Consider the following 26,678-nt stretch of genomic DNA (forward strand, 5'->3'; position numbering starts at 1 on the left):
ACCGCCGACCGCCGACCGTCCGTCCGCACCACAGGAAAACCAATGTTTATTCTCACACTTTTAGCTAGTTTGAGAGCCCAAGAGAAAACTAATTGCACATCAATGTTGTGATCAATTGACAGCTGTCAAAACAGGGCATCCGCTGACCGGTATCACCTGACCGTACCGCAGGCTCAAGTGTCGACCCATCGAGGTCGAATATTTTTTTGAAGTTATCCGCTGACAAATTACCAGTTTCAAATGATCGCAGGCTCAAGTTTATTTTTTCCAAGGATTCATATCAAATATGTTGTGTTTATGTCACTATGGCTCCGCACTATTAGGATTTTGACTTCAAACTGGCCTCTGAAGGGAAAATTCAGCCAGTTTTGTTAAAAGTACAGGCGGGGAAAAGATAATATCTTGTTATCCACTCCCCACAGGGCTTTTCAGGGATAATTCACAACACTGGTTGGGGGACTTTGCCAGACTGCTTAAGTTGCAGTTTACAAGTAATGAAGGAATGAGTAATGTTGCCCCCATACATGAGTGTGAAAGTGAGATAGACCACTACACCGGGCACTACGTGCCCTACTCTTTACGAAGAGTTTGTGGGTTCTTTAACGTCCCACAGATTTATTACATGTGCAAGGGCCTGTGAGACGGGGCCTACGGTTTATCGTCCTTATCCGAGAAGACTAGAAAGTCTAACCATTTGCAGATGTTATTACAAAGGTAGCACTTTCTCCTCAGTTATTTAAAGACCCTGAGTGTTGTCCGGCCGGGGTTTGAACCTACGGCCTTCCGCTCAGCAGACCGGCGCTCTCCCAACTGAGCTAACGGGGCGGCGGGAAGACCTTATCGTACCATAATCACGCGTTGGTCACGCTCTACGTCCAATTTTTATACTCTGATTGGTCAAAATTTGACAGGTGAGTTCATGCGGACAAATTATGCAGCATCTTGAAAGTTGTTTCCTTTGACAGCTGAAGCTGTCAACTTGTGATGTTTTTAACTGTCTTTTTTCTCTGGATCTACAAAATGAAATACAGCTGCTATCAAGAGTCTTCTGTTATTCATGGCTGGTTTGTTTACTGGGTTTTTGGTTGAGAAATGCGTCCCTTGTCAAAATTCGGTAATTAGTTTTTGGATGGCATCGTTTTCGTTTTTCACCTTGCTTAATGCGTAAGAGGGTTTAAAAGTCTCAAGCAACTGTGGCCTTCCTTGATAGCTTTCAGGAACTGAATCTCGAATGGTTAGCCTGAGTAATTATTGTATTTGATCTTTGTTTTTGTTATATCTAATTTCATGAAGTCTTGCACAGTTCACGCTGACAGTTTATGAGGGAAGTTTATGTACGTTTGTAGGATTTGAGTCAATGATCTGACCTAGTATCAGGTTTGATATAAGCTTACAGAACTTTAAAAAGCCTTGAGATATATTCGCTCACCACAAATAGAAAGAAAACGTTCCGAAGAATATTTAGTTATAAATTTGGCTGTAGAGAGAAAACTTTGAGCGATTTTCTTGCTTCGAGGAGTTCACCTTCGAAAAAAATAAACACCATGCCGGGAAGCCGTATTAAGCTTTAATACGCTTAAAGGCAAGGATTTTTGGAGACACTTTAATACTTGTCTTCGTGAATGAAAATTGTTGTCTGTGTAAATGTTTCACCGAATTATATTTCTTTTTTTGATTGTTAGTAGTCTCTCTTGCAATTTTAATCGCTTGTCCGTACCGTTTGTTTTCATCGTTCATGAACATCGCTTAATTGCAGGAGTACTAAAAAATGTCGACGCGTGTATCAAACACTTTATAAGATTACACATCGTTATAACTGAAACCATTAAATAACAAAATAATAATATATAGATTTAGCCAGGGCTAAAAGCGAAATTACCAAATTTTCTGGGATGGGTAGATTTACTTACCCATGGTGCTCCGCAGACGCGCTTCGCGCGCCAGAGCTCCGCTAATAATAATAAATTCGCTATCGTGTTGAAGCGTAACTCTATTAAAGTTCATTCAAACACTCGACCACACTGACAGCTCGCACTATAGAAAGAGAGAATTGTGAAATGCCGTATTCTGTCCGAAGTCTGTATGATAAATAGCACTGTTTCACCTCAAATGTGATGTATAAAAATTATAAAAGGTTGGTTTAAACACCCCCAGATTTGTTGGCAAGAATTTGCAAAGTAAACCTGTTGAACGCAAAAAAATTCGGCATGATTTGTTTTCCAAGAATTTGTTTTCGAGGCCTAATCTACTGTGATCTTGAATGTGATCGAAGATGTTTGCTATTTTTTGGGTGTACATATACGGTTCTCAATTCGATGTAAGATGTTTCACTCTAAAATAACTTAGCCTTTCCCTCAAAAGTCACATAAATGTGCCCTTAAGTTAACTGATTTGTGGATTAAAAGTTTATTGTTTGATTTAAATTATAAATTTATTAATTGGAACTTCGCTTTTAGCCCTGGCTAAATCTATGTATGAGGCTTGTTCATGCGAAATCATGTGCATGGCTGTTTACGCTTGCTCGGCACAATTGTTAGTCACGTGCAGGAGAAATTTCTTTGCCCTTTAAGTTTGTAAGGTTGTTGTTAAATGTTTCTCCTCAGTGACACAAGAGGATCGAACAAAACTGTTATGTTACTGCATAAGAAAGCCTAGAAGTACTCTGGTGTTTGCGAATTTACCTTTGATCAGTCCACAGTCTGATTTATTCGGTTGGTACATTTTTTGTTTTGTTTTGCTAACATGCCAAATTATGGAACTTCTTAGGTGTTTTGGCGACCATTTTCACTTAAAACTCTTCTTGAAGAAAGCTCTCCTGCGAACAGTCGAGTTTGTGGATAAACTCCTTCGTATGAGAAGATCACGAAAACAGCGCGATAGATGCTGGCCTTCGTTGGGCACAACAATCACAGTCTAAGCATTCGAATGAGTCGTCGTGGAACTGGTTTGTTAGGAATAGCATCCCAGGGGCTCTCTCACCCGTTCTTGAAAACTTTCGCAGCCGTTTTTCCCCACCCAACTGAACACCACAGGGTCTCCGAGTATGGTTAACAGCAAACAATGTTTAGATATCAGGGTTGGCAAAATTGAAAAAGGTCTAGAACGCGGTTTTATTAAACAACGTTTTAATAACCGGCCCGTTTATTCTGCTTTTGTTTAATAAGGCCTTTAAAACCCTTTATCAGGCTCATGTTTCTTGTTCCACGGAAAAGAAAAACTATATTATAATAAACGTCCTATAAACACAGTATGGATCGGGCCTTCAGTAGAGGAGGGAAATTCGGTTCATAATTGACAGTTTGGGCCGAGAAAGTAAGGGCAGTAACAGGAATCCTTTCCTGATACACGATGTAGGGTTAAAAGAGAAGGGTTTTTGGACGCGTCTTGTTATGCTTTTGTTATCGACTGTACGCAATAAAAGGGGTGTAGTTAAAGTTTGGCTTGAAATCCGACTTGCCTAAATGACCTCTCAGCGTGTGTTCCGACCCCTGAAGAGTTTGCTTCTATTAACGCACAGCCGGTCTTCAATTTATTTATTTGTAGTAAGATTATATCATAATATGTTGAGTGTATTCTCTTAGAAATTGTAACTTAAAATATTCCCATTATTCTCAATCGATGAACTTGTAAAGCATTCTCATTTAATTGCAGAACCCAAAACCAGTGGATTTCAGCCCCCAAAAAGGCATTAAATCGCGAGTAATATCAGTGAACATAACAGGTCTTAAAATGAACACCGGAAGATATATCACCGTTCAAGTGGCTGGGCGACAATGTTTGGTGGACAGAAATAAGTTAGTGTTTACGTTTATTAATGTTTATGTGCAACTGCAGTTTTTCTTCCCCCGAAAGTGAACTAGCATAGTCTCCTCGGGTGGGGGGGTGGGGGGGGGGGGGGGTTTATGCAGCCATTTTTGCCTGGGGTAATTCATTGCTTCGAAAATTAGTGAGCGGCAACAATAATTCTGACCGTGTTGGGCCTGAGCACTTTATTTTTACCGCTTGTAGGCCCTGTATAGCAGTCCGCATGTGGCTTTAGTTATGACTTTAGCAATTGCTTAGTTCTTCTTTTTTTGCCAATGACACTTTTTGCCTCTTTGTCTAGGGTGACAGATAAAAATATTCCGTGTATCATCAGACCTACTGTAAACAGAAGGAGAAAAAGATCATTACATGAAAGCACAGAAGTCATTATCACTTTTGACGGCTTTACCCCTGTTGGACCCAATGGAAGTTTTATATTTGTACCTGATCCTACAATCACTGCTATTGAGCCTAACAAAGTTTATTTTGGGTGAGTTGAAAAATATTTAGCGCCAATTCAGAAAATAATTCGGGGACTTAAAGCGACCTTGATAGCAATGTTAAGGGCGTTCGAACGAGTAACCCAGCAGTGTTAAAGTAATTGAAACGTTCTCCGCCGGTGTAAAATAATTGTGAGGCTCTCAGAATGGAAAGCTCAGTGGTGTGAATAGTCCAGTTTCGAATTCGTCGTGGCCGCTGTATAAAAGCGCCAAAGACTCATTTGTACACGGTTAGCCTCGACGTGAAGTAAAATATTCACTTAATACCGGCGAGAAGGTGCCTGAATTTGAGTTTAAAACAATAAACACAGTTGTACATAGGTCGTCTTCTGACTGGATTTTGGGAATATATTTACCTTAGGTCGTCGAAACTGGACTATACCAGGGGGCTGATAAAAAGTAAGCAAAACTTTAAAACTTCGCACGTGCGTTCCACTTTTTTGTGTACATTCACTGCACGATTTCAACCTCAAGAAAGTTCAACTACATTTGAAAAGTGAGCGAGTTGGAATATTCGCGATAAAGACCCAGAAAATAACGAACAGGAATTCACTTTTCAAGCTGCGTTTTCCCTGCTGTTGCCGTCGTGGTATCTTTAACTCCCTACTTGAGGTATATTTGACGACTGGCAAGAAAAATGTTACTTCTAGTCAGCGTATTAGACGCTTCCGTAGTCATTGTTTCAAAACCCCCGTTTACACGGTTCCTGGCTAATTTTTGAACGGACAAAACTTGCACAGGTCCGCCTTTCCTTTACACCGGACCCGCGGAACCCTGCAAGTTAGAGCGATTGACCTTTGAAAAATGGTTTCGGTAAGTGTTCGTTATTTGTTTTATCAGCCAATGGATAAAAAAATCAAAACATGGCCTCTTCGTCTTCCCGCCAAAGAAAACCCTAATATGGAGAAGGCATTGTTCCATTGGGCATGGGCAATCGTGTTGCAGTATGACGTCGTAGTGAAGTATCGATTGATTTCTAGAGAGTTCTTGGGCATGAAGTTTTTTCACCCGAGCGTTCGCTTAACCAACCAAAAGCCCGCGCGCGTTTGTATCCGTTCGGTAAACCAATCAAATCGCTCTATTTCCGTTCGTTTTTTGTTTCTGTTTTGTTCGCGCGTTTTCATTTCAGGGTCATATGAGAATCGCTCTATTGAATGACAAACAGTACTGAAATCTGTAACAGAATTTGCATAGTTTCGTGTTAACGGTTTGCACAGGTAAAAAAAAATTTGTCCGTTCAGAAATTTGTCCGGACCCGTCGAAACGGAGTCTGAGGCTACGTCCACACGAATCCGGATATTTTTGAAACCGTTTATCTTTTACACGAATACGCCTTCGGTCCACAAGAAACCAGTGAATCCGGTCACCGAAACCGCTCTCCAGAGCGCTTTAAGGTCCCGTTCACACGCGAATCCGGGTAACAAAACATACGGTTTCAAAAATAGTGACCTTAAGATACAACGTTTCAGCCTACGGGTACGGGTAAGCGAACACGTTTGCCTCGTAGTTTTATGAAAGGCAACCACTATTTCCCAGATGTGGTAATGGCGTCACCGTTCTAACCGGTAGCTTAGCCGTTTCTCCAGGGTAAGAGGCAATCTACTCGTATTTACGGCTACGTGTACGGCTAGTTTATCCGTACCCGTACACGGAAACAGTGTATCTTATTAGGTCTCTAATGTCCGGATTCGTGTGGACATGTTCGAAGTCCCTAATTACTGCGGTAGGAAATGTTTCAAAATTTAATGACGTTACGGCTCAGTGAACTAATGTGACATGCGAGTTGGCGCTTATTCCTTCGTCAAGATGAAACAACCAGTGAATGCTTTTCTTATTCTTAGTCAACCAATCAAAAACCTTGTCATCATCGATCTAAAAATGATTCAAATCCCGTCAAACCGGTTATATTAGCTACAACATATAAATAGAACTTGACACAATCTTAATGAGATACTTACGCAATTGACGCATGACGCCATCGGCGTTTATTCATTCCTTCGCGATGCCACAGCAATTTACAGCGAAACCACTACAAAACACTGCAGAAACTGGTCCCTTCTATACTACTAGCGTTTCCTTTGACTCAATATTAGAGAGCTTTAGATTCCAGGACGAGGATGACTACGACTACGAGATTTGATTTAAAGTTTTTTTCGAGTATCGTCAAAAAATAGTTACCCTGGAATTCTTCATTCTACTTTTTTCACCAGAAAAGTTAGCGCTGTTATCGTGATTGAAGGAGGTTACACGCTCTCCCGATCGCAAAATGCTAAAAATTCTAACATTTGATAACTTGTTCCCGCCACTACGATATTCACGCCACAAAATCGTAGTAGAATGACGAGGACTGCCACGTTTTCCCGTCAAAATTACGCTGCCTCACGGTCCTGCACTACTTACTATTGAGAAATCTGGTACTTGTAGTCGTTCTCGTCTTAGAATCTAAAGCTGTCTATTTACAACTCATGTTTTCTGTAAAAAATTGCTTTTTTAGAGGAGGCCTTGAGTTGCGCGTGACGGGCACCAATTTGGATGCTGTCCAAAATGCCGAAATTTTATTTAAATATCCCTCAGAAAATGGTGCTCTTTCGAATACCACAGTTCAGGTAAGGTCTTCCGTCTTGTATCACCATATTGTTATTTTCCATTGTCTTGTTATTGTTATTTCCTAGCCCTCGTCCACATTAATGCGTTTTCGTACGAAAACGCGTACATTTCAATGCGTTTAGGCCTTCCATCCACGCGAATACACTGCGCGTTTTCACCGAAAACGTGCCGATTTGAAAACGCTCTTAAAAGTGGATCGAAACAAAAACGCATACATATCGTATTATTGTGGACGGTCGAAAACGCGTTAAAATGAAGACGATGCCGGACCGAAATATCAAAATATCAAATATCAAGTTCATTAGCTTCTAGCTATTTAACAATTATTCCTCGAGCCCGAATGGGCTCTGAGTTAATAGCCCATGAGGCCGAAGGCCGAATGGGCTAATGACTCAGCGGCCATGAGGGCGAGAGGAATAATTGTTTTAGTAAAATCCAACTAGTTGGTCAAAAATATCGAGACAAAACAACTTTAGCTATCAAAACGCGATTCAGCTGCTATTGTTTTGGTCTCCAAAGCCGGCGCTTTTCGCTACTAGTGGGCTATAACATATAGCCTAGTAGTAGCTCAACCAATCAGAACGCAGCATTGATAATAGACCACTAGCTAGATTTTACTAATTAGTGTTACCCTCTCTAAATAAAGTGTTTACTTACTTACTTACTATCGCAGAGGCGTGTGTTTGTAGCATGCGCATAGAGTTCAATTCTATCGTTTTCGAACATTTTAGTGCGGACAGTCGAAAACGCATCAAAACGGTAGTGTGGACGCGAATCGATCGATGCGTTTTCGATGACAAACGCATTAGTGTGGACAGGGCCTTATACTGCCGTCATTTTTAGCAAAACAATTGAAGGGGTGCACCGGACAATGCTGTAGTTCACATTGAGAAAAGCACTTTACTTTATTATAATTCTCGGATACATTAGCGAGGCCCGTTTAGGGTAAAATATTCGACAAGCGACATGGCCTTTGAACAGCGACACGAGACTAGATGAAATGACGACAAGAGACATAAAGATGGGTTGAATACGGACAGGGACACAGCCCACTTCTCAAAACACGAAACGGCCGTGTTTGATATTCGACTAGGGATGTACCTACCCACCCACCCCCCTCCCTCCCACCAGTCCACCCTAGGAAGGCCTCATTAGCAATCGTCGTTTGCCGTTTGCCCTAAAAGTGATGATAAACATCTCTCCTGTCTCTCACCTTTCCGTCCACGCTGCCAACCGGTTATTTGTTAGTCAGCACTCGCTCTATAGGTCGTATATCTTTTAAATTGATGTTTTAGGGTTGTAAACCAGAAAGCAGTTCATGGATGACATGTCGCTCTCCAAAGGTGCCAAATCTTGCAGGAAATGTAACCAAAGTAACAGCTGTATTCATCATGGATGCTTTAAACGTGCATTCAAACTTAACTGTGGCAATTATTCCCGATCCGTATTTTGTACCTTTTGCCGAAGTACGTCAGTTGAAGGAAGCCAGCCTTATCCTGGAGGTATTAAGAGAGAACTTGTTGCACTGTTAAATCCCTTTTAGACGTTTTCTCTCAAGAATTTCCTAAGCGGATGTTATGGGGATACCTCATTGGTACTTAGTTTCGCGATTTTGACGAGACAGTATTTCGCGGGGATTTATTTTTGCGATTTCAATGGGCACATATGAAAAAAGAGCATTAAATTTATATTTTGGCTATTTACGTTCTTAAATAGGCTTTTATTTTCTGAAGAGAAAAAGTACATTCTAGTGAAGAGATTGTAGTGCCATTAGCGAAAAATCTGCGCAATACGTATGCGTAATTCGTATTTTTTTTACAAATGACTATAAGAAGAAAAACTGAAGCCCTGAGTTTTGAAGTCTTCCTTTAGCGTTCACGTTATTAGTCTCGCTTGCGTAAGCAGCGAGACTCATATCCTGCAACGCGTTTTCTTCGTATTTATGAAACAAAAGGGGGTTTATTGTGCCAGGCGTTCCTAGTGGAGACCGTGGAAACTGGGAATAAGAATCGTTGCGTGATCGAAGCCACGCATGTTTTGCGAAAAAAGCTTAGGAAAGATTAACTTTAGAGCTTTTCCGAAACATGTCGGTCCACAAATTCTGTCGTTTCAAAGCGTTGATTACTTTGGAACAAGTGAACACTACTGCGTGAAAAATAATAAGAATCTTAATCATCAAAACTGCGATGGTCGGGTGTTGTAAACTTTCATTGTATGCAAATGAGTCTTGTGATGAGCATGCGGTTTATTTTCGGCGATGATTGAAATGACGTGCCATGTAAATCACTTTTTTGTTCGCTGGCAATGATGTAATTTCTCTGGAATCGAGGCCCTTGAATTTTCGTGTATTTATACACGCGTATAGCCTGCGACCGCAGACGTATTTCCGGTCGTCGCTAACACGCGAATTTAATCAATTCAGAAACAAATAAACAGTATCGACTTCGTTAAAGTAGGAAGTAAAAACCGTTTCGCGAGTAAATCCTGTTTCGTGTAGAATTAATCACCTCCTCATTTCTCGATCTAATCTCCAACCAAGCGAGAGTGAACGCCGCTGTAAGATATGGTAGGCGGAATGGTGCACAATTCAACGAATCAAAATCACTACCAACATCAACAACCAATCTGCAGTTCAAAATTTTTTTTCTACATCAACAATGCCTCTATTTCCCAGCATGCCCTGTGATTAGAATTTGTGGGTCCCAACCTCCCTCGACCATAGCCAGTCGTTCGTCCCCAAATTGTTGAATGTGTTTTGTTGTTGAAATCGATGTACGATGTTGGTTGTGAGGCAAATCGTTGTTAAAGAAAAGAGGAATTTTTGTTGATGTTGATTTTCTCTAGTTGTTGAATTAGGCATACTTCGAATGTTGATTATTGTATTAATCGTTGAAGTTGGACCGATTTTATTGTTGATGTTGAAAAAAAATGTTGAACTGCAGATTATGGTTGTTGATGTTGGTAGTGATTTTGATTCGTTGCATTAATTTTGCACCATTCCGCCTACCATAGTAAGAGCGTTCTTGTTTTATATAGATTCTAGAACAGAAGAACCTGTTCCAAATTTTAGGCTAAACAGGTTCTCGTAGAGTGAGTTTTCTTTACCCGTAAAGCAGTCTGTCACAATTACCGCCAAATAGTTACGAGCAAACAAAAGGAAATAACGAAATTACAGGGTAAATATGCGTTATTGACGAAGTATGAGGTGAAGTTGGCTGAATATTGGCCAAGTTCTTTTTTGCGTTTTTATTGATGGAGACGAAGTAGAGGTCAATAAAAACGCAAAAAGAACGAGGCCAATCTCCAGCCATCTTGACCTCACGTTTGGTCAATAAAGAATTCATTTTATGGTCTTCAAAAACTTATTAATAATTCATAAGCCCATTGACCTATCAAATGGCCGATAATACATCACGTGCAGTGACTTTATATCGACAAAACCTTCCCTTACTAGTATGCGTTGTTTTTATCAGATATAAAGTCACTGCAAGTGACTCGTGAATAGTAATAAGCAGCACAGCAAATGACACAACAAATGGTGGGTGAATATTTAATGGTCTTTCAAAATTACACTCGCAGTTAATTTACTATTGCACAAAATTAAACTTTGTTCTTTCACCAATTTAATCAGCCAAAAGCTCAGTGACTCAGCGGTAATATTGGCCATAGAAGTGTCCAAGCGTTGCACTCAAGACTTGTCAGTTGTGAAGAGGCAAGGCTCGAGTATTGGATTTTTGTTTTCCTACCATTCGGCTATTCCAAAGACTACTTTTTCACTGCACGTGTTGACTTTGGGGTAGCATTTTCGATTAACTTCCTCTCTTCCTCGGCATTTTTAGGCTTCCTAAAAGCACTGGAACAGGACACCATGTCCTCTTCGGTTAGTGTCGTTCGCAGAAGAAAAGTTCTAAACGCCTGTGAGACTTGATTTTCTTGCATGTCTAATTTCATACCTAATATTTTTTACATATGCTAATTCGAACGTTCACAAAAGCATCGTTATTGTCAACTCCATTGAGACACACCTTTCCAGGAATGTCTTTGAATACGTTCAATAAACTCGCAGCACGTGTTTTATCGGGTCTAAAATCACGAGCCGAAAGCGAGTGATTTTAAAACCGATAAAACACTGCTGCTCGTTAACTTAAACATTACAAAAAGAGAACTCAGTCAGAATGCAGGATCGCTTCATCTTGCCTGCTCGCGGATTCAGCCATATAATCCGTATTAGTCTGTTATCTACTTCACGGGTGAGGTAAAATCACTCTAAAGAGGGGGTCTAAATTTAGCGCTAAGAGGATTTTAAAAGTTAGTTTCTTACTTGTGGGATAGTGCTGTAACTAAAATCCCAGGTGGGCAGATTGTCAAGATCAAGTGCTGGGTATGTTTTATCCTCAGGGCAGAAATTTAGAAAACGCATTGAAAACACAGATTTTTGTAACCGTCGGAGAACTGCCGTGCAAGATTACCGGTGTGGATAAGGTACGTAAGTCATCAAATGGTGACGAGTGAAATTAGGGAATTTTTTCACGCGCGTTTTGTCCAAATTATTAGATTTTGGACAAAACTCAAGTGAAATTATTTCCTAATTTCGCGAGTATGCCATTTGATGACCTATTAATATAATGGGTGACAAATTAACCTTACAATCTTGGGGTTTTGACACGTTTACCGAGGTTTATCGAATCGATCGAGAACTCTACGCCACTGCTACGCACTTAAAAGTTTAGAGCTTAAGGTGGCTCGACTGGATTTTTTGGGGTTGATACCTCCCAACTTTGAGCATTAACTATGTCGGCATGAGTAAAGATATGGAAAAAAGGTTACCACAACTGTATTATATAAAGATGAAAATTTCTTATGATCTGGGTTTTATTGCAATCGGAGTCGCCATGGCAACGTAATGACGCCATTACGTTTTTCATTTATCTTTGTGTTTCTCTGTTCCAGGAGTTTTTTGAAGAAATCGCTTCAGGGAGTATGTACCTGCTATAATTGCCTCCATTATGGCAACGTTTGTAATGTAACGTGTGAAATTATAAATTAACGCTGAAATTTCGGGCGAAAATTAAGGAGTAATTTGTCACCTGTGATAATATATGGTCATCTCATACAACACGGCTGAGTTGGTTAATTGAGAAATGCTTTGTTACAGTGAAAAATATCTTCCAGTAAACTGTGTAGTGGTCTTGTTTTAGGAGCAGCTTGTTTGTTTGGCGCCCACTGAGGAAAGTCACAGCTCAAAGCCTCCTAATGGACTATATGCTGTTAAGGTTTGATTGTTTTGTCTTATAGCGAATTCCTAATAAATGATGATGACGATGATGATGATGATAATAATAATAATAATAATAATAATAATAATAGTAACGATAAAATTAAAACTTTATTCATAGATTAAAAAAAAAAAAGATTATTTACAGATTCAAAAATATGAATATTGAAATATATACCCTATGTACATTCTTCTTGTGTACGAAAGAGAATTGTCGTAAAATGACTATCTAAAAACTACTAATAACTAATAATAGTAACGATAATTATATAATAATAATAATAATAATAATAACAACACTTTTACTCTGAAGATGACTACCGCACAGGTTGTCGAAACGTCAGGCACTGTCAACAACAATAGTCCTATTCAGGACTACGTTCACCCGGACGATCAAACTCAACCTACTTCTGAAATGACTCCTGGGTTTAAACCTTTCACAGAATAACAACAATAATAATAATAACCAACAAAATTATACCACTATCTTATTAGTAATAAACATTTTTTAAAATCCACGGAATAAAACCAACTGTTTCAGCTAATTTAAAAGGCATTCGAACAGACTTACGTTCAGTTGGTCATATCATAAATGACTTTTTTGTTTTCCCAGGTTGTTGTCGGAAACTTACATTTCACCGTTGGTATGTTGGAGTACTTTTCACTGCCGTCCAACGACGTGCCGTCCAAAGACATCCCAATTTCCGTTTGGTTTGGCGTAGGAGGTGGTGTTCTCTTACTCGTTATTTTTCTCATTATCGTTCTTTGCTGGAGTCAGCGCAGTCGTCGGAGACAAAAGAGAAAGTTTCAAAGTCTTAAGTTGCAGATGGTCAGTCTACAATCCAACGTCGCTCATGAGTCCCTAGAAGGTAGTGTAAAGCGATCAAGAGAGAATAATGGAAAAGATAGGGAAGCGCCCAGTCTAGCCCTTGGGATATGTGAATTCACCAAAGTTATTTTTAGACCAATTAAATTTTGAAATTAATCGGAAGTTGGTTTCCGGACAGGTCCGCAAACAGTTATTCAATGTTGCAAGAGAGAATAATGGAACTTTATGCTCTTTTGGTGTGTCGTCATTACAATATTCTACATTGTTTGCTTTGAGGGAGTCGCGCGTGGACCAGATGACGTTTCAAACAATCGATTAAAATGTGCGCAGGTCCCAGGAATTAGACTTCCATTTAATGACTACCTCTTAAACTACTACATGAGAAATTTCTGCAATTTGATAGGCTCAGAGCTCTAGTATTTCAGCTTAACTTGAAAAATCTACATGTGAAAATTACAAAAACTCTTGCGGGTAGTAGTATAAACAAATAATAGCATGATTTGTACGTGATATTTGGCATAAATACCACTCGTGATATTTCAAAATTGTCTCAAATTTCACTCGTCAAATTACGTATAGCAATTTCGAAATATCACTCGCGGTATTTATGCCAAATATCACTACTGACCATTCTATTACCTATACTAAAAATAACTTAAGTGAAATTCACATATCCCGGCCAACAGACAGAGATGAATAAAAAACAAATGGTACACTTGTGCAATTTTTTAAAAATATTATTCTCTCTGGCTACTGTTCACTCTACTATTGTTTTACAAGTTTGTGTAACACAAACCATACTTCATCTCCGTTTGGGAATCGCGAGAGGAGCGGTTCGCGGCAGACTAGCGCGTGAGGTTCCGCTCTTGGCCCAGACTGCATGTCTTAATAGTGCTGTTTAGCTTGTGTGCTTTATTTTCCCATTTTTAGATCACATGATGGTACCCCAGAGAACTGTTTCTTTAAAATATCGTCCTTTGTACGTGCATCCACGTGCATATGTATGCATATTAAAAAAGTTACAAATAGATAAAAGGAGAACATAACGTGGTCCGAGTTGGGAAAACAAAACGTACGAACTAAAAAGGTCTATTAACAAGCTCCATAGACCGTCTTTACATGACGTCACGTCCACCATATTAGTATCTCAAAACAATAAAATGGCGGCCATGTTTCTGCCCCAAACCAACCTCGTGGGAGTTGAACCTCTTTCTTAATACGGCTTTCAATAAATTTGCATAGGTTTTGGCCACGTTAAGGGAGACAATATATGAGACTTCCAGTTTTGGAAAAATAATGAGTTTCGCTCATAATTTTTCCATAAACTTCTTTGAAAAGTTCGTCAAAAAATGAAACACGAACGATAAATAAATGGTGTCCTTGTTTTCGTCAGCAGACATAGGTGTTAACGCTAAAAAAACGCATCAAGTGTATTTTTAGATAGTGACTGATATGTCCAAACCTGCATTTGGTTGGCGTATACTATTATTTCCCTTTTGAAATCTCTGAAGTAAACCTTTGTATCCTGAGGGGTCCGTTAGGGGGATCGACGGAAGACAAAAACGAAAACGTTGGTTTACTTTTCAAAGGTATACAAATGAGACGATAATAATTGATATTTAGATATTAATTTAAAAGAGTGCTTATTTTTTTAAAGCTGTACCCAGTAAATTTTTTCCGTAAACATGCTTTATTCTCTCGCGTACAAAGTTCAACAGACCTTTTACGTTCCGGCAAATTAAGTGCAACCTCATCACAGGTTTTCTCCTAACTACACTGGAAACACTTTTTGGGCTATCTAGAGTACTTTTACAGCTCTGGAAATGCATTCTAGGCGGCGCTATAAAATTTGTATCTGTTCGGTCATCCTAGGCGAACTTGAGTTTTTTCGAAATAACAAGGGCTTCAGTATTATTTTCCCGATAATTTAAGATGCAATTTAAAGTATTACGAAAATGAAAATTTTTTTGATTCCTCTCTCCATCACGTTTTTTAATCCGAAAATTTTAGGTTTCCTTTTTTCTACGAGTAATAGCCTAACTTGGGGAGTGAAATGTGAAAAATTTAACTTCAGAAAATCGTAGGGAATTTATCAGATAAGCTTCGAAAATTGTACGTAGATGAATGGAATGGTCATCTAGAAATTTTTAGCCGTATTCAAGCAACCGAAAATTCTAGGCAGTATCTGCTTCTCCGAACAGATATTTTACAGAAAACAGTCGTTGGATGCCCCTGTCATCATACATGCCGTGCTTGCTGTTTAACAGTCATAAAAGTAATTAAAACGTATTTAATTTAGCAAGTGGCTTAGTAAAGATGCGTAACTTTTGTTGAAACAATAGCGTTAGCGAATAAACTTGGAAGAAGCCAGTTGACAAAATAATTAGAGATTGTTTCATTAAGTGGAATAACATGAGATGAGTAGAAATCAATGTTTCGGCAATTCTGTCGGAAGTAGATGATGTTAGTGTATCAATCTCAACATTGAATGACGCATAATTTTACTGCAGATGTTTGAAAAGGAGGTGATTTCTTTTAAATCCTGCTTACTAGATTACTGTGTGATAACTCGTATTTCCTCACGTACGAACCACGAAAGGGGCAAAGTCCAACACTTTCAGTTCACTTGCGAAAACATTAGAGGTCAGAGTTAGAGATTGTTTGATTAAGTAGAATCGCACGTGAAAACCTCGTGAATTATGATGATGCAACCATCTACCCAGCCACAATGATAAAAATCGTGATATTTCTTAGCTATTCGGTATTCGATTAGCCACATTTTCATAAGAAACTTCGAAAAAACCGTCGAGTCTTCATTCATAGCAACGTTTGGTGAGTTGATATTCATTGTATTCATTCATTTGCCCAGCGTTTCGCGTTTTCATTCATGCATAGCAATACCCAATTTCGCACGAAAAACACTTTGTATTTTGGATGGGTAGATTCTTGGTACGGTTACCCTGAAGCATTTAAAATAGTTCTTGCACGTTAAACGTACCTATGTTCAAAGAAGTCCATGGAAGAATTATGTTTCTCGGCGAGAAGTCAACATGAAGATCTTTTATAGAAAGGCTCTTTTAAATTTTGTCGATTGTGTTGATTTAAAAGTTGCAAATGAAAGCGGTTTGTACTGACTTTTGACTTCAAACGCTGTAAGGTTTGATTTACTCAGAAAATAGAGGGAATGGCATGGATGTGATATACCATGTTCATTCAATGCAGAATTTGAAGCTCGTCTGATCCAAAAAATTTATATATTGGTTTAGTACATCTCAGCAAGTTCTTCTTGTAGAAATTTCATTCTTGAAGTTTTGTTCAAGATTGTCAATATTTTAACAAGATGACACGTGTTTATCTTCCCTTCTCAAACTCATGAATAATTCATAAAGAAAATACAAAGGAAATTAATGTTTAATGAGTGTTCGGAATTCAAATGAAAAACTGCTCATTTTTACATCATTAATTTCTCCTTCTAAAATCATTTTGTTTGAGAAGTAATATCAAGCAATCGACACAGTGTTCCATAACCAGATGGAACACCTCGAAGTTCATCAAAAATACTCCGCTGCGCGTCGTATTTTCAACTCTCTTCTCAGTGTTTCATCTGGTCATTAAACACTGCGTTTCGTGCTTGATATATTACATGGAGCACGCTCTTGCCAGAAAAATGCTAAATTAGCAAACCAACTCAAGCTTTAACACTATTTGACTGTTTTCGTTTCTTGTTTTTTTATTATTTTTTACAGAGGGTGAAGAATGGTATGTATGTAAAAAAGATTGTGCTAAATTTATATTATTATGATATCTGTCTACTGTTATCTCGCTTCTTACTTGCGGCCTTCGTTCAGCTCTTCACGGCTGAAGCTGTGAAAGGAACTTGATATGCCGTGGGACCCCTGAACCGTTCATGTTATTGCTGAACCAGCTGCACTGCTCTCAGGCCTTGCCCACGCTAATGCGATTTCGTTGTCATCGAAAACGCATCGCGCCATCGATTCCCGTCCACCCTACCGTTTTGATGCGTTTTTTTAGTGTGCACACTAAAACGTTCGAAAACGATAGAATTGCACGTTGTGACGTAAGTTGAACTATATGCGCATGATACAAACACATGCGTCTGCAATATTTTCGGTCGTTGTTTTCATTTTGATGCGTTTTCGACTAATACGATATGTATGCGTTTTTGTTTTGATCCACTTTCAAGAAAGTCTTCAAATCGATGCGTTTTCCATGCAAACGCTCAGCGTATTAGTGTGGACGGAAGGCCTAAACGCGTCGAATAATGTCAGCGTGGACGGGACCTTATTTTGCGCTCTTTGATTTACTGAAACGACTATGTTAATCCCATTACCCAAAAACATTTACTACTAATACGCTAGTGCATTCTACGGACAAAAGTCGACATAAGGCGGTAGGGGGCGTCTCCAAGGGATCCTCGTGCCAGTATGACGTCACGTCTTGCTTCAATGACTTTCAAAATGGCGCCCGATGTTGTAAACAAAGGGATTGCTTAAAATGTACAATTCTTAAGAATTTTCTTATCGGATTGCCAAGATTTGGAAGCACTGATACTTTGATTGTTGTGAACAGTTAGGGCCAGTTATTTAAACAGAGTTTAGACCGTGTTTAACAAAACCGCGTTCTAAGCCATTTCCAGTTTGCCCAATGCTTTCACTTTAACACCGTTTATCGAGTACAATTTCAACAAAGCATATAGTGTAGACTGGAAAGGCACTTATTTTCTTAAAATAACCCTCTAAGAAAGAGGTCCAATGATTTCTTAATCCGCAGTCTAAGTTAGACTTCGTTGAAATAACCGACCCTTGGTTTTTAAACCTTTGTCAAACAAAACTTTCAAGACAGTGGCCAAAACGAAAGTTTTCGGTCATCAAGCAAAGTTGTCATGCAAACGTATCAAAAATCAAATGTGTTTGATGGAGAAAAAGTCTGAGGAAGTTCGGACGAAAATAATTTGCGCGATGCCACTATTTGTACATTAAAATCATTGTTTTGATTGGCTTTCGCGCGCAAGTTGCAACTGATTAGTGTAAGGAAAAGAAGCAACGTGATCACTGCATTATAATCCACTTTTTTGCCCGGAAAAACTATGTTTTAAGTAAGGTTATTTTTATTAAAGCAACAGATTGCACATTTGACTGGTTTACCGGCGAAATACTCTAATTGGGATGTTGGGAGAACAGTAGAAATTAAAGCTTGTAAATTACTCGCCTTCTAGCTTTTCCTGTGTTCTCTAAACACCCCGCGTGGGTTATTTTGCCGGTAAAACCGGTGAATACAAAGTGCGGTCTATTACTAAAATTTAATATATTTCAGTCCGTTCTATATTTTATATCTTATAGAATAATCATTTTTAACGGCTACTGACACTTGAGCGTAATTACCAGAACGTTTACTTTGTATCCGCTGGTACATTTTGTAGGATAAATATAGAGTCGTCTTCCTCATCTTCTTCGTATGATGAAGTGGATCTCACATCTGAGCTGGTAAGGGGATTTCTTGTGCTGTTTTTTTGCAATAGCGGTTAAATTGCTTTACGCCTATCAGGTAGATTTAGTGAGGGTAGTACATAATACTTCCCAACACGATAGTAAGCTTAAACGCTTTTCTAAATATGCAACATTTTTTTTAATGTCGGGCGTTTTCCATGAAATCGTTGCATATCAAGAATTGTTTTCAGTGGTAGAGCGGTTTTCATTTGAGTGTCGAAAAGTAATTGGTTTTGCACTTTCTACACGATACGATTGGCTTAAAAGATTCGCGCCACCTTTTCATCCAATCAGAAGTAAAACCAAAGCCAATTGTGACGCGCTCGCATGCATTTTCCCGCGCTTTGCGTCAGCCACATGTAATTACTTCGAGTTTTGATTGGTTCAATGTATTGTCTGTGTCCTATGTGATTGGCCAGAGTAATTACTTTGGTTTTGGTTTTACGACACTCAAACGAAAACCACTCTAAGCATAAGCATAAGCGCAGGCACATGTGTAAGCAAGTGAAAACTGGGTCAACATAAGCATAAGCAGAAGAAAAGCGGACAAGTTCGTTCTTCTTGTGCTTATGCTTATGTCGTAGCTTTGACTAGTAAAAACGGAGTCGACATAAGCACAAGCATAAGCACAAGGCCTTGAACCAATCATAGGTCACTTTGATCCAGACCCTCATGCGAACATATCAAAAGCAATAGGTTAGCACTCATCTCCATACTCCAAACCGACATTTCCCACTCACAAGACATTCTGAGACATTTCCCTTTTCCCACATGAAATTTCTGCTTGAGAAATGTTCCTGAAAGTCTAAGTCTCTTCAATTTAAAAAAAAAATTAGATGGGCGTAAGTAGGAATCGAACACAGTGTGTAGAATCTGCAGCCCATCACCTATATACCACTACACCACTGAGAATTTGCTGACGATTAATAGTTTGATTTGAACATATACCGTAGAGTTCCGATAGTAGCGACCCTCGTTACTTTCGGAATTAGCAGCCTTTGGAGGTCGCTACTTTCGGAGGGTCGTTACTTTCGGGGAACAAAAATCGTTTACAAATATAGCTGGCGCGAGCTTTTTTTCCGATGGTATCGATGGTTTACCGGACTACCGCATGGGTGAATCAGCCGATATAGAAGAGATCGAGTTCTTCACTGACTCAGTTGTGGAAAGCTAAACTGCGGCGATTGTCCTGAATGACGCACCGCTGCGTTTTAGTCTGTACCCCGTACCGGTATCTCAGTGTAATTTAATTGGAAGAAACCGTTCATGTTAATCGACGAAAACTATATAGAGTTTTCAATTTCAATTGGTAGAAACGTTCCTGTTGTTAATACGAAATTATGCCGGTTCTTACCTCGCTACATCAGTGAACTGATGTCAAGGACGAATGGGGGCATAAAGCTTCCCCTTATCGTGAACAATTTGTGACACTGCACGAACATATGTATTGTACATTAAAATTTTGACTATTGATTGACAAATTTAAGGATACGGTATACAATTTTAAAAACTTGGTCTTGCATCTTTCTGGGGGGGGGGGGGTCGCTACTTTCGGGATTTACTAGCGGCCACAAAAAATCGACGTTAATTTCGGGGGGTCGCTACTTTCGAGGGGTCGTTACTATCGGAACTTTACGGTATAGCATCAACTTTAACCCCCCAAATAGAAGCTAACTGTTTATCGAGTCAGGGCTTAACCCTAATCACTATTTTCAGGGCTTAAGCCTAATCAGTGTTGATAGTCAATGCGGCTCCTTACTTTGTAGAGAATTGCTTGTGTATGAATCATAATGTGTCAACGTTATTTTGGAGTATGGAGGTGAGTATTGACCAAAGCAATATGGCGGAAGCTTCGTCCGCTATCTTGTTTATTATCGGGTTGAGGAGAACTATGCCATTTAGCGCGTCCGTATGTCGTTATGCTTATGCTTATGCTTATGCACTCGTGAAAACCAGGCTTAAAGCTACTAGCGAGCTCGGCGCCACCACAACGACTGCAAAAACGAGAAAATAAGTTGAAGAAAAACACTGAACGTGCAGTACACTTCAGTTTGGTGGGTGTCTTTGTCGTCATTGCACGACTCGCGTCAAACTTGACTGAAATGACAATGCGATCGTCGCTTTAACCTCAAGGATCCTCGCTTTACCAATGACGATTGTCGCGACTTCGATTTCGTCGGAAATACCCATGCAAAGGCTCAATCTTAAATAAATAATAATAAATTATCAGTAATAAATTATCTTTACCTCTTCAAGCCGAAAGGTAACCTTTTCGGACAACAGTTGGAATCCTCACTGTTTGATTTTTAAAATTACTGAAATCAAAACTCTATTTACTTTGACTCTTTGAATAACAAGAGAACTTTTAACTTGAGCGTTTCAGTTTTCTCCTTTATTCAATAAGCATGCATATATCTCTTTATTAAGAAAGGCCAGTTGCTGCTTTCTTACTGACACCGTGCAAGAACTGGGGGATTTAAGGCAGCATGCAATGAATCATGCTTTCTCTGCTTGGATACTTTACTCTGCCCGAAGGCAGATTAACAAAGTTATTAAAACTAGCAAAGTAGTTCCAGTTTACTCCTCCCATCGGTAATCTTATTGTCTCGACGGATTTTCATTGTCGAATACTCGTTCAACCAATGCAGCGAAACCAACCTTATCTTTCGTACCCCTCCTCGCTTGTTCAGTAGAGATGTTTAATAGATGTTTAATAGTTTTGCGATATTAATCCAAGGGTCCCGTTGGTAAGAACGCTTCGACTTCACAAAAAGCATCTTCTTTGTCAACATAGTGTTGACCAATATGTTCTAAGTACTGAGGTCAATTTAATAAAACTCTTAGAAGTATTATTTACAAGTGTAGCCATTGTTTTAGAGTCTGAAAACAATAGCCACACTTGTAAATTACACTTGTAAGAGTTTTACTAAACTGACCCCTGGAAAGAGCTTGCATTCACACTTTGTGGTAAGTATTGAACCAAAGCAGAGAATATGGCTTTTCGCGCGTACTGATTGTTGCTTTTCACCTTCGAGCAAACGAAACGGCTTTTCTTTTTGTTGCGATGTAAACACCAGATATTCTTTACCAAAAATAAGCTCGCCAGACTTTGTCGTAATCGAATGTGGGTTCGATTTATTGTAGGCTCAAGAGTCAGAAGATTTAAGGCATGACTCCGTGATGCTATCAGAATCTTCACCGTTCATTCAAGAATCGACGTCAACATCACCAACAAACATGGAAGAGCAACGAAGTCAACCTGCCACTGAGGCAACGTTTTTGCCTGCGCCAGTTATTTCTGGACAGAGGTCTGCAAATCATGGCTTGACGAGCCAAGAGCAGCCCACTTCACCAATCGATCTTCAAACAATCGCAACAACTCTCCACGGAGCAAGTAACTATCTGAAAAAACGACCCCCGACTATTACATATGAAATTACAGAGATCCCGCAAGGCGCCACCCATCAACCCATTGCTATTGGCGAGTCACCTTGTACACACAGTTATTATAACCTTAACTGGGAAATTCCACCTAATCATCTAACGTTAAGCAAGAAAATCGGTGGAGGGGCATTTGGTCAGGTCTGGAAAGGAAAGGTGTATGATGTTACTGGTATGGGTGAGCAGTCAGTTGTGGCTGTCAAGATGCTGAGAGGTAAGCTTAATTGTCTTACTTGTAGTAAGTGTACCGTAAGTCTTGAACCAGGCCGGGGCACTAAAAAACATTTATGGGTGAGAGTGCAAATATGAGACATTATTACAATTTTCTTACTACTAAGTACATAGTAAACACATGTAAAATAAAGATTAAATTCCCTGCGCAGCGTAGCTACTTAATGTTAACTTGAAAATTGTAAAGTCGACGCTGTTCATAGAGTCTTAACCGATGTTTCGGCAATGCCTCCTTCTTCAGGGTATAAGACTAAATACCGTACCGTTAAAGAGTTCGTTAACGGTATTTAGTCTTGTACCCTGAAGAAGGCAGCTCTGTCGAAACGAAGGTTAAGACTCTTTTGAACAGCGTCGACTTTATAATTTTCAAATTAACAGTAAACACATGTAGCCTAGTCTGGACCAGGGAAATACTAGTTGTCGTAAAACATACCTCATGAGATATGACTTCGGTTCACTCATGATTTCGAGTGTGATAGATTCGTTATTTAGCAGCTCGGAACCCAATCTAAACCAATAGAGACGGAAAGTATCCCCACTGACTTTAACCATTTACTTCCACTCATGCCCCTTGCTTCAGGATCACAGTCAGAATATGGTCAACCATGGTTTAACCATAGATGATCTATGGTCAGCTAGCATGGTTTAACATTTTTTTCTTATTTATTTATTTCTGGAAAAACCATGGTTTAACATGGTCCGGCGGTGATGTAACCATGGTCAACAATGAACGTTAAATGACACAAATTTGACCATGGTCGACTATGGTCAAAATTACGAATTTTGCGACAGTGTTCAACCATGTACACAATTGTCATGGACACAATGACCACGTTTAACAATGGTCAATTGTGGTCTTACATTGAAATGGAGGGAACAGCAAACAATAACATACTAAAACCTATTAACCAAGACCTGCTAAACTTCGTGGCATTTCCATGGCAACACTTTTTTCCACAGGAATTTTCCCAAAGATAACTTTGAAGCTAATATTAAAATCTTATGAGTTTAAAAATGCTTGTAGAATTGTGTTCAAAACAAAAAAAATCTTTTTAGCATTTTTCTAGTTAGGGATTTTACAGTAGTTTTCTCCCCCATTTGGGTACGCCAATGTGACGGGTCGAAGACAGCGACTATTGGAGTTATAACTTTATTTCACGTACATTAACCAACGTCATGAACTCACTTAAAGAGCCTTAAAGTGGTCCTATCACTATGGTTCGGACAATCACCTAAATATCTATTTGTAATAAATGAAAACTCACAAAAATTGTTCCAGTTTTGTTAAGTACTACCTTAAGTATGTTCGGAAGCTTCTCTTGGTGTCTATCGGCAGCGCATGACGTTTTGTTTGCTTTGTCTGTAAAAAGGCGGTAGATTTTGCATTAAAGATCGTTTTTTATCTGTCATAGACAATTTTTCCAAGTCAGACCTCAAGGACCTTTCGACTGAACTGGAACTGCTGAAGAAACTTAAACCTCATCCAAACGTCATACAGTTGCTGGGCTGTGTTACTAAAAATGAGGTTAGATGCAAAGGAAGGAGGGACTTAAGTAAGTTGAATACCCGCGTGTAAGAACCTAATGTTTAATGAACCTCCTGAAATTTTACAGACTTTTGCGGTTTGGTTTGAAAACTAACGGTGGGGGGCAAGGTCATGCCCCCCACCGTTAGTTTTCAACAAATCCCTATCAAGCTTGGCAGCGTCTTTTGAGGTAAGGTAAGCGACATAGTAACTGTTACAATAGTCATGCCTGCTTGTTATGAACGCGTGAAAGGCCTATGATTTGTGTACGTTCTTGAGATAAAAATGTCCTAAACTGAATGTTGCGCTTCCAGGGCTCAAAATAACGGCCGGTCGACGGACAATGTCCGGCCAAGATGACCATTTGTCCGGACAAACTTCTAGTTGGCCGGTCATTGTGACCGGTCAAGTGCATGGCTTTCAAATAAATAACTGGAAAAATAAATTCATCCACATTAATTCATTCACAATTAAATCGTAAAAAAAATATTTTAGCTGCTTGCAGTTATAAATTCGGAGAATAGTGATGAGAAGGTCCCGGTTTGCGGCTTTGTGAATGCCAACTAGCGGTTTGCTAGTCTTTAACATTTTGACCGGTCGGAAACGAGCCAAAAACCGAGCTAAGATTTGATGACCGTCCAACTGTCCAAAAATTATTTTGAACCCTGCGCTCCACACATTAACACTACAAAAGTATTTTACTTTTCGATGGAGAGAATCGACAGTCAGAAACACATACGTTTCACCTAACTTATTGAAGTGAAAATTTCCAAGTAAAAGAAAAGAGATTTTGCTTAAATTTTAGTTTGGCGCCTAACTCTATTTTGTCTTTTTACAGGGCCACCTTTTGTCGTCTTAGAGTTTGCTCCTTATGGCGATCTACGAGGATATCTAAAGAAAAGAAGGGGAGAAAATGATGATTACTATAATTTAAAAATAAAGGAAGACCCACAGAAGCTAACGAAGCAATTGCTTTACCAATTTGCCGCCGACATTGCTCGTGGAATGGAATACATCGCTGATCACCAGGTGAGTTGGTATGTGTAATCACGATACCCGCCAACTTTGCACGTGCTTTAGGACTGATGGGATAAAGGTAATGTCACGTGGGTTTAAGTGATAAAATTTACCAATTCAAATTAAGAAATCGCGGTCGAGTATATTTATTCTAGACAAAAGAAAATGAAGAACTTTTAATCTTAAAGACGAGAGTGCAAGTGATGGGTGGAAGTGATCATTGTTTATTTTTTTTCGTAATTTGTCACCCATGATTAATATGATAATTCAAAATCAATGGCAGACTTACTTAACAGTATAAAATGTTAGGTATTTTTACGAGGTATGGTTAGGCTAAAAAACACAAAACGAAAAGGGGAAAGAGTGAAAGAGCTGGAGGCAAAGGAATGCTATCAGTTTTAATAGAGAGAAAAGTGGCGATAATTGTTGCATTTTAATTTCATCACTTAGAGAATTAAAGAATTTAGGACCTTGGTACAAGAAATGAAAACGTTCTTACTTTATTCCTGCAATGGGGTGAATACATGGTGTGTGTGTGTGTTGGGGGGGGGGGGGGGGGGGGCACACATCACAAAACCAGACCGTTTTCTCGAATTTTTCACGCGAATTGATCTGTCAGCCCTGCCTTTTTACTGACCGAAACGACAGATTTTCGTACCCTCTCACATGTGAGATCTCCATTCTTTCATATACCTGAAGCCTGAAGAAGTTACCTCCTTCGGGCGCAGGCTACCAGTATAGCTATAAGAATGCAAGTAGTGTGACACTAAAAACATATCAGGAAGTAAGCCAGATTTGTATAGATGCATAAATTTTCCTATAGGGAGAAGGTTCCTTAAAACACTCTTTAGAGCAAGATCAAGTGTTTACCTTTTTTGTATCTTGGCTTGAATGTAATGAAATTAGATTTTTAAATATTTTTAGATTATTTGTTAAAAAAAAAAAGCTGTCTTTTTCAGTTCGAAAATCACAACTTCCATATGCTGGGATGCGTCAGAATGCAAATAGAAGATATTAATGCCATCGGTAAATGATATCAACTGCAAAACCTTTGGTTATAATATAGATCATTTATATATACCGAAAATAACAGAGGACCCAATATGGAGCCCTGAAGAACTCCATAAGTAATATCTGACGGCAAACAGTTGTAACCATTATACGGCACAAAATTGTTCTCGACAAGTATGATAGCTTTTAAACCATAGCAATGCAACATCACTTACTCCATAATGTTCTAATTTCTGAAGCAAAATTTACTGATTTACTGTATTAAAATCCTTTGATAGGTCAATGAATAGGCCTTAAGTGACCTTCTTATTATACATCAAGTGCGTCAGAGATCTTATCATACTACTAGATTTAAGAATGTGTGAATTTTCTGGGTCCATATTGATTCCGGGAGAGGAGAACTCATATTTATTTTTAAAATTTATCCGGCGGTTGTAGACGATTCTTTCTAGGAATTTGGAGAAAACCGGTAAAACTGATACAGGTCTATCAATTTATAAACAGAGTTATCACCTGAGTTAAGCAAAGAAACTACTCGCACAATTTTCATTTGGTGGGGTACTCCAATAATGTAATTAGAGACAAGTCAATTAAAATAGTACGTTGCCAGTGGTGCGCAGATTATAAAACTTTGGTTCAATAAAGAACGATCAGATTTATCACAGGCCGGAATTGATTTAGTTAAGTTAGGCCCAATATTTGTAAAATACTCACAAAAATGGTTTCCTTTATGAGTAGGATTAATATTTCTTTAATGGTAGTTTTGAAGAACGAAGTTAAAGAACACTTACTTTTCTTGTTGTTAATAAGTTCGTTGAGTAATTTCCAAATAGATTTCGCATTTGATTCATTTCCATCTAATTTTTGTTATTGCAATATGACATTAAGCAGCGCGAATGGAATGGGTCAGTTTGTTTTTATAGTTGTTCAC

At 39.0% G+C, this 26,678-nt stretch overlaps 1 protein-coding gene across 3 annotated transcripts in view; it reads left to right on the plus strand.

Annotated features, from left to right (window-relative positions):
* LOC140924507 (uncharacterized) overlaps positions 1-26,678 on the plus strand; it is a 56,217-nt gene that overhangs the window by 2,907 nt on the left and 26,632 nt on the right. For 2 of the 3 annotated variants that reach the window (XM_073374530.1, XM_073374528.1), the window contains exons 3-14: positions 3,652-3,794; positions 4,106-4,294; positions 6,799-6,910; positions 8,207-8,413; positions 11,310-11,393; positions 12,110-12,184; positions 12,800-13,055; positions 16,762-16,774; positions 18,456-18,519; positions 21,667-22,177; positions 23,607-23,747; positions 24,558-24,748. In XM_073374530.1, the coding sequence (XP_073230631.1) occupies positions 3,730-3,794; positions 4,106-4,294; positions 6,799-6,910; positions 8,207-8,413; positions 11,310-11,393; positions 12,110-12,184; positions 12,800-13,055; positions 16,762-16,774; positions 18,456-18,519; positions 21,667-22,177; positions 23,607-23,747; positions 24,558-24,748 (1,908 nt within the window). In that variant the 5' untranslated portion in view covers positions 3,652-3,729. Of the gene's footprint in view, positions 1-2,572; positions 2,712-3,651; positions 3,795-4,105; positions 4,295-6,798; positions 6,911-8,206; positions 8,414-11,309; positions 11,394-12,109; positions 12,185-12,799; positions 13,056-16,761; positions 16,775-18,455; positions 18,520-21,666; positions 22,178-23,606; positions 23,748-24,557; positions 24,749-26,678 lie in introns of those variants that run through there. The other variant, XM_073374529.1, reaches the window with a different exon arrangement.

The sequence above is a fragment of the Porites lutea genome, chromosome 14 (assembly GCF_958299795.1).
Source record: "Porites lutea chromosome 14, jaPorLute2.1, whole genome shotgun sequence".
NCBI classification, from domain to species: domain Eukaryota; kingdom Metazoa; phylum Cnidaria; class Anthozoa; order Scleractinia; family Poritidae; genus Porites; species Porites lutea.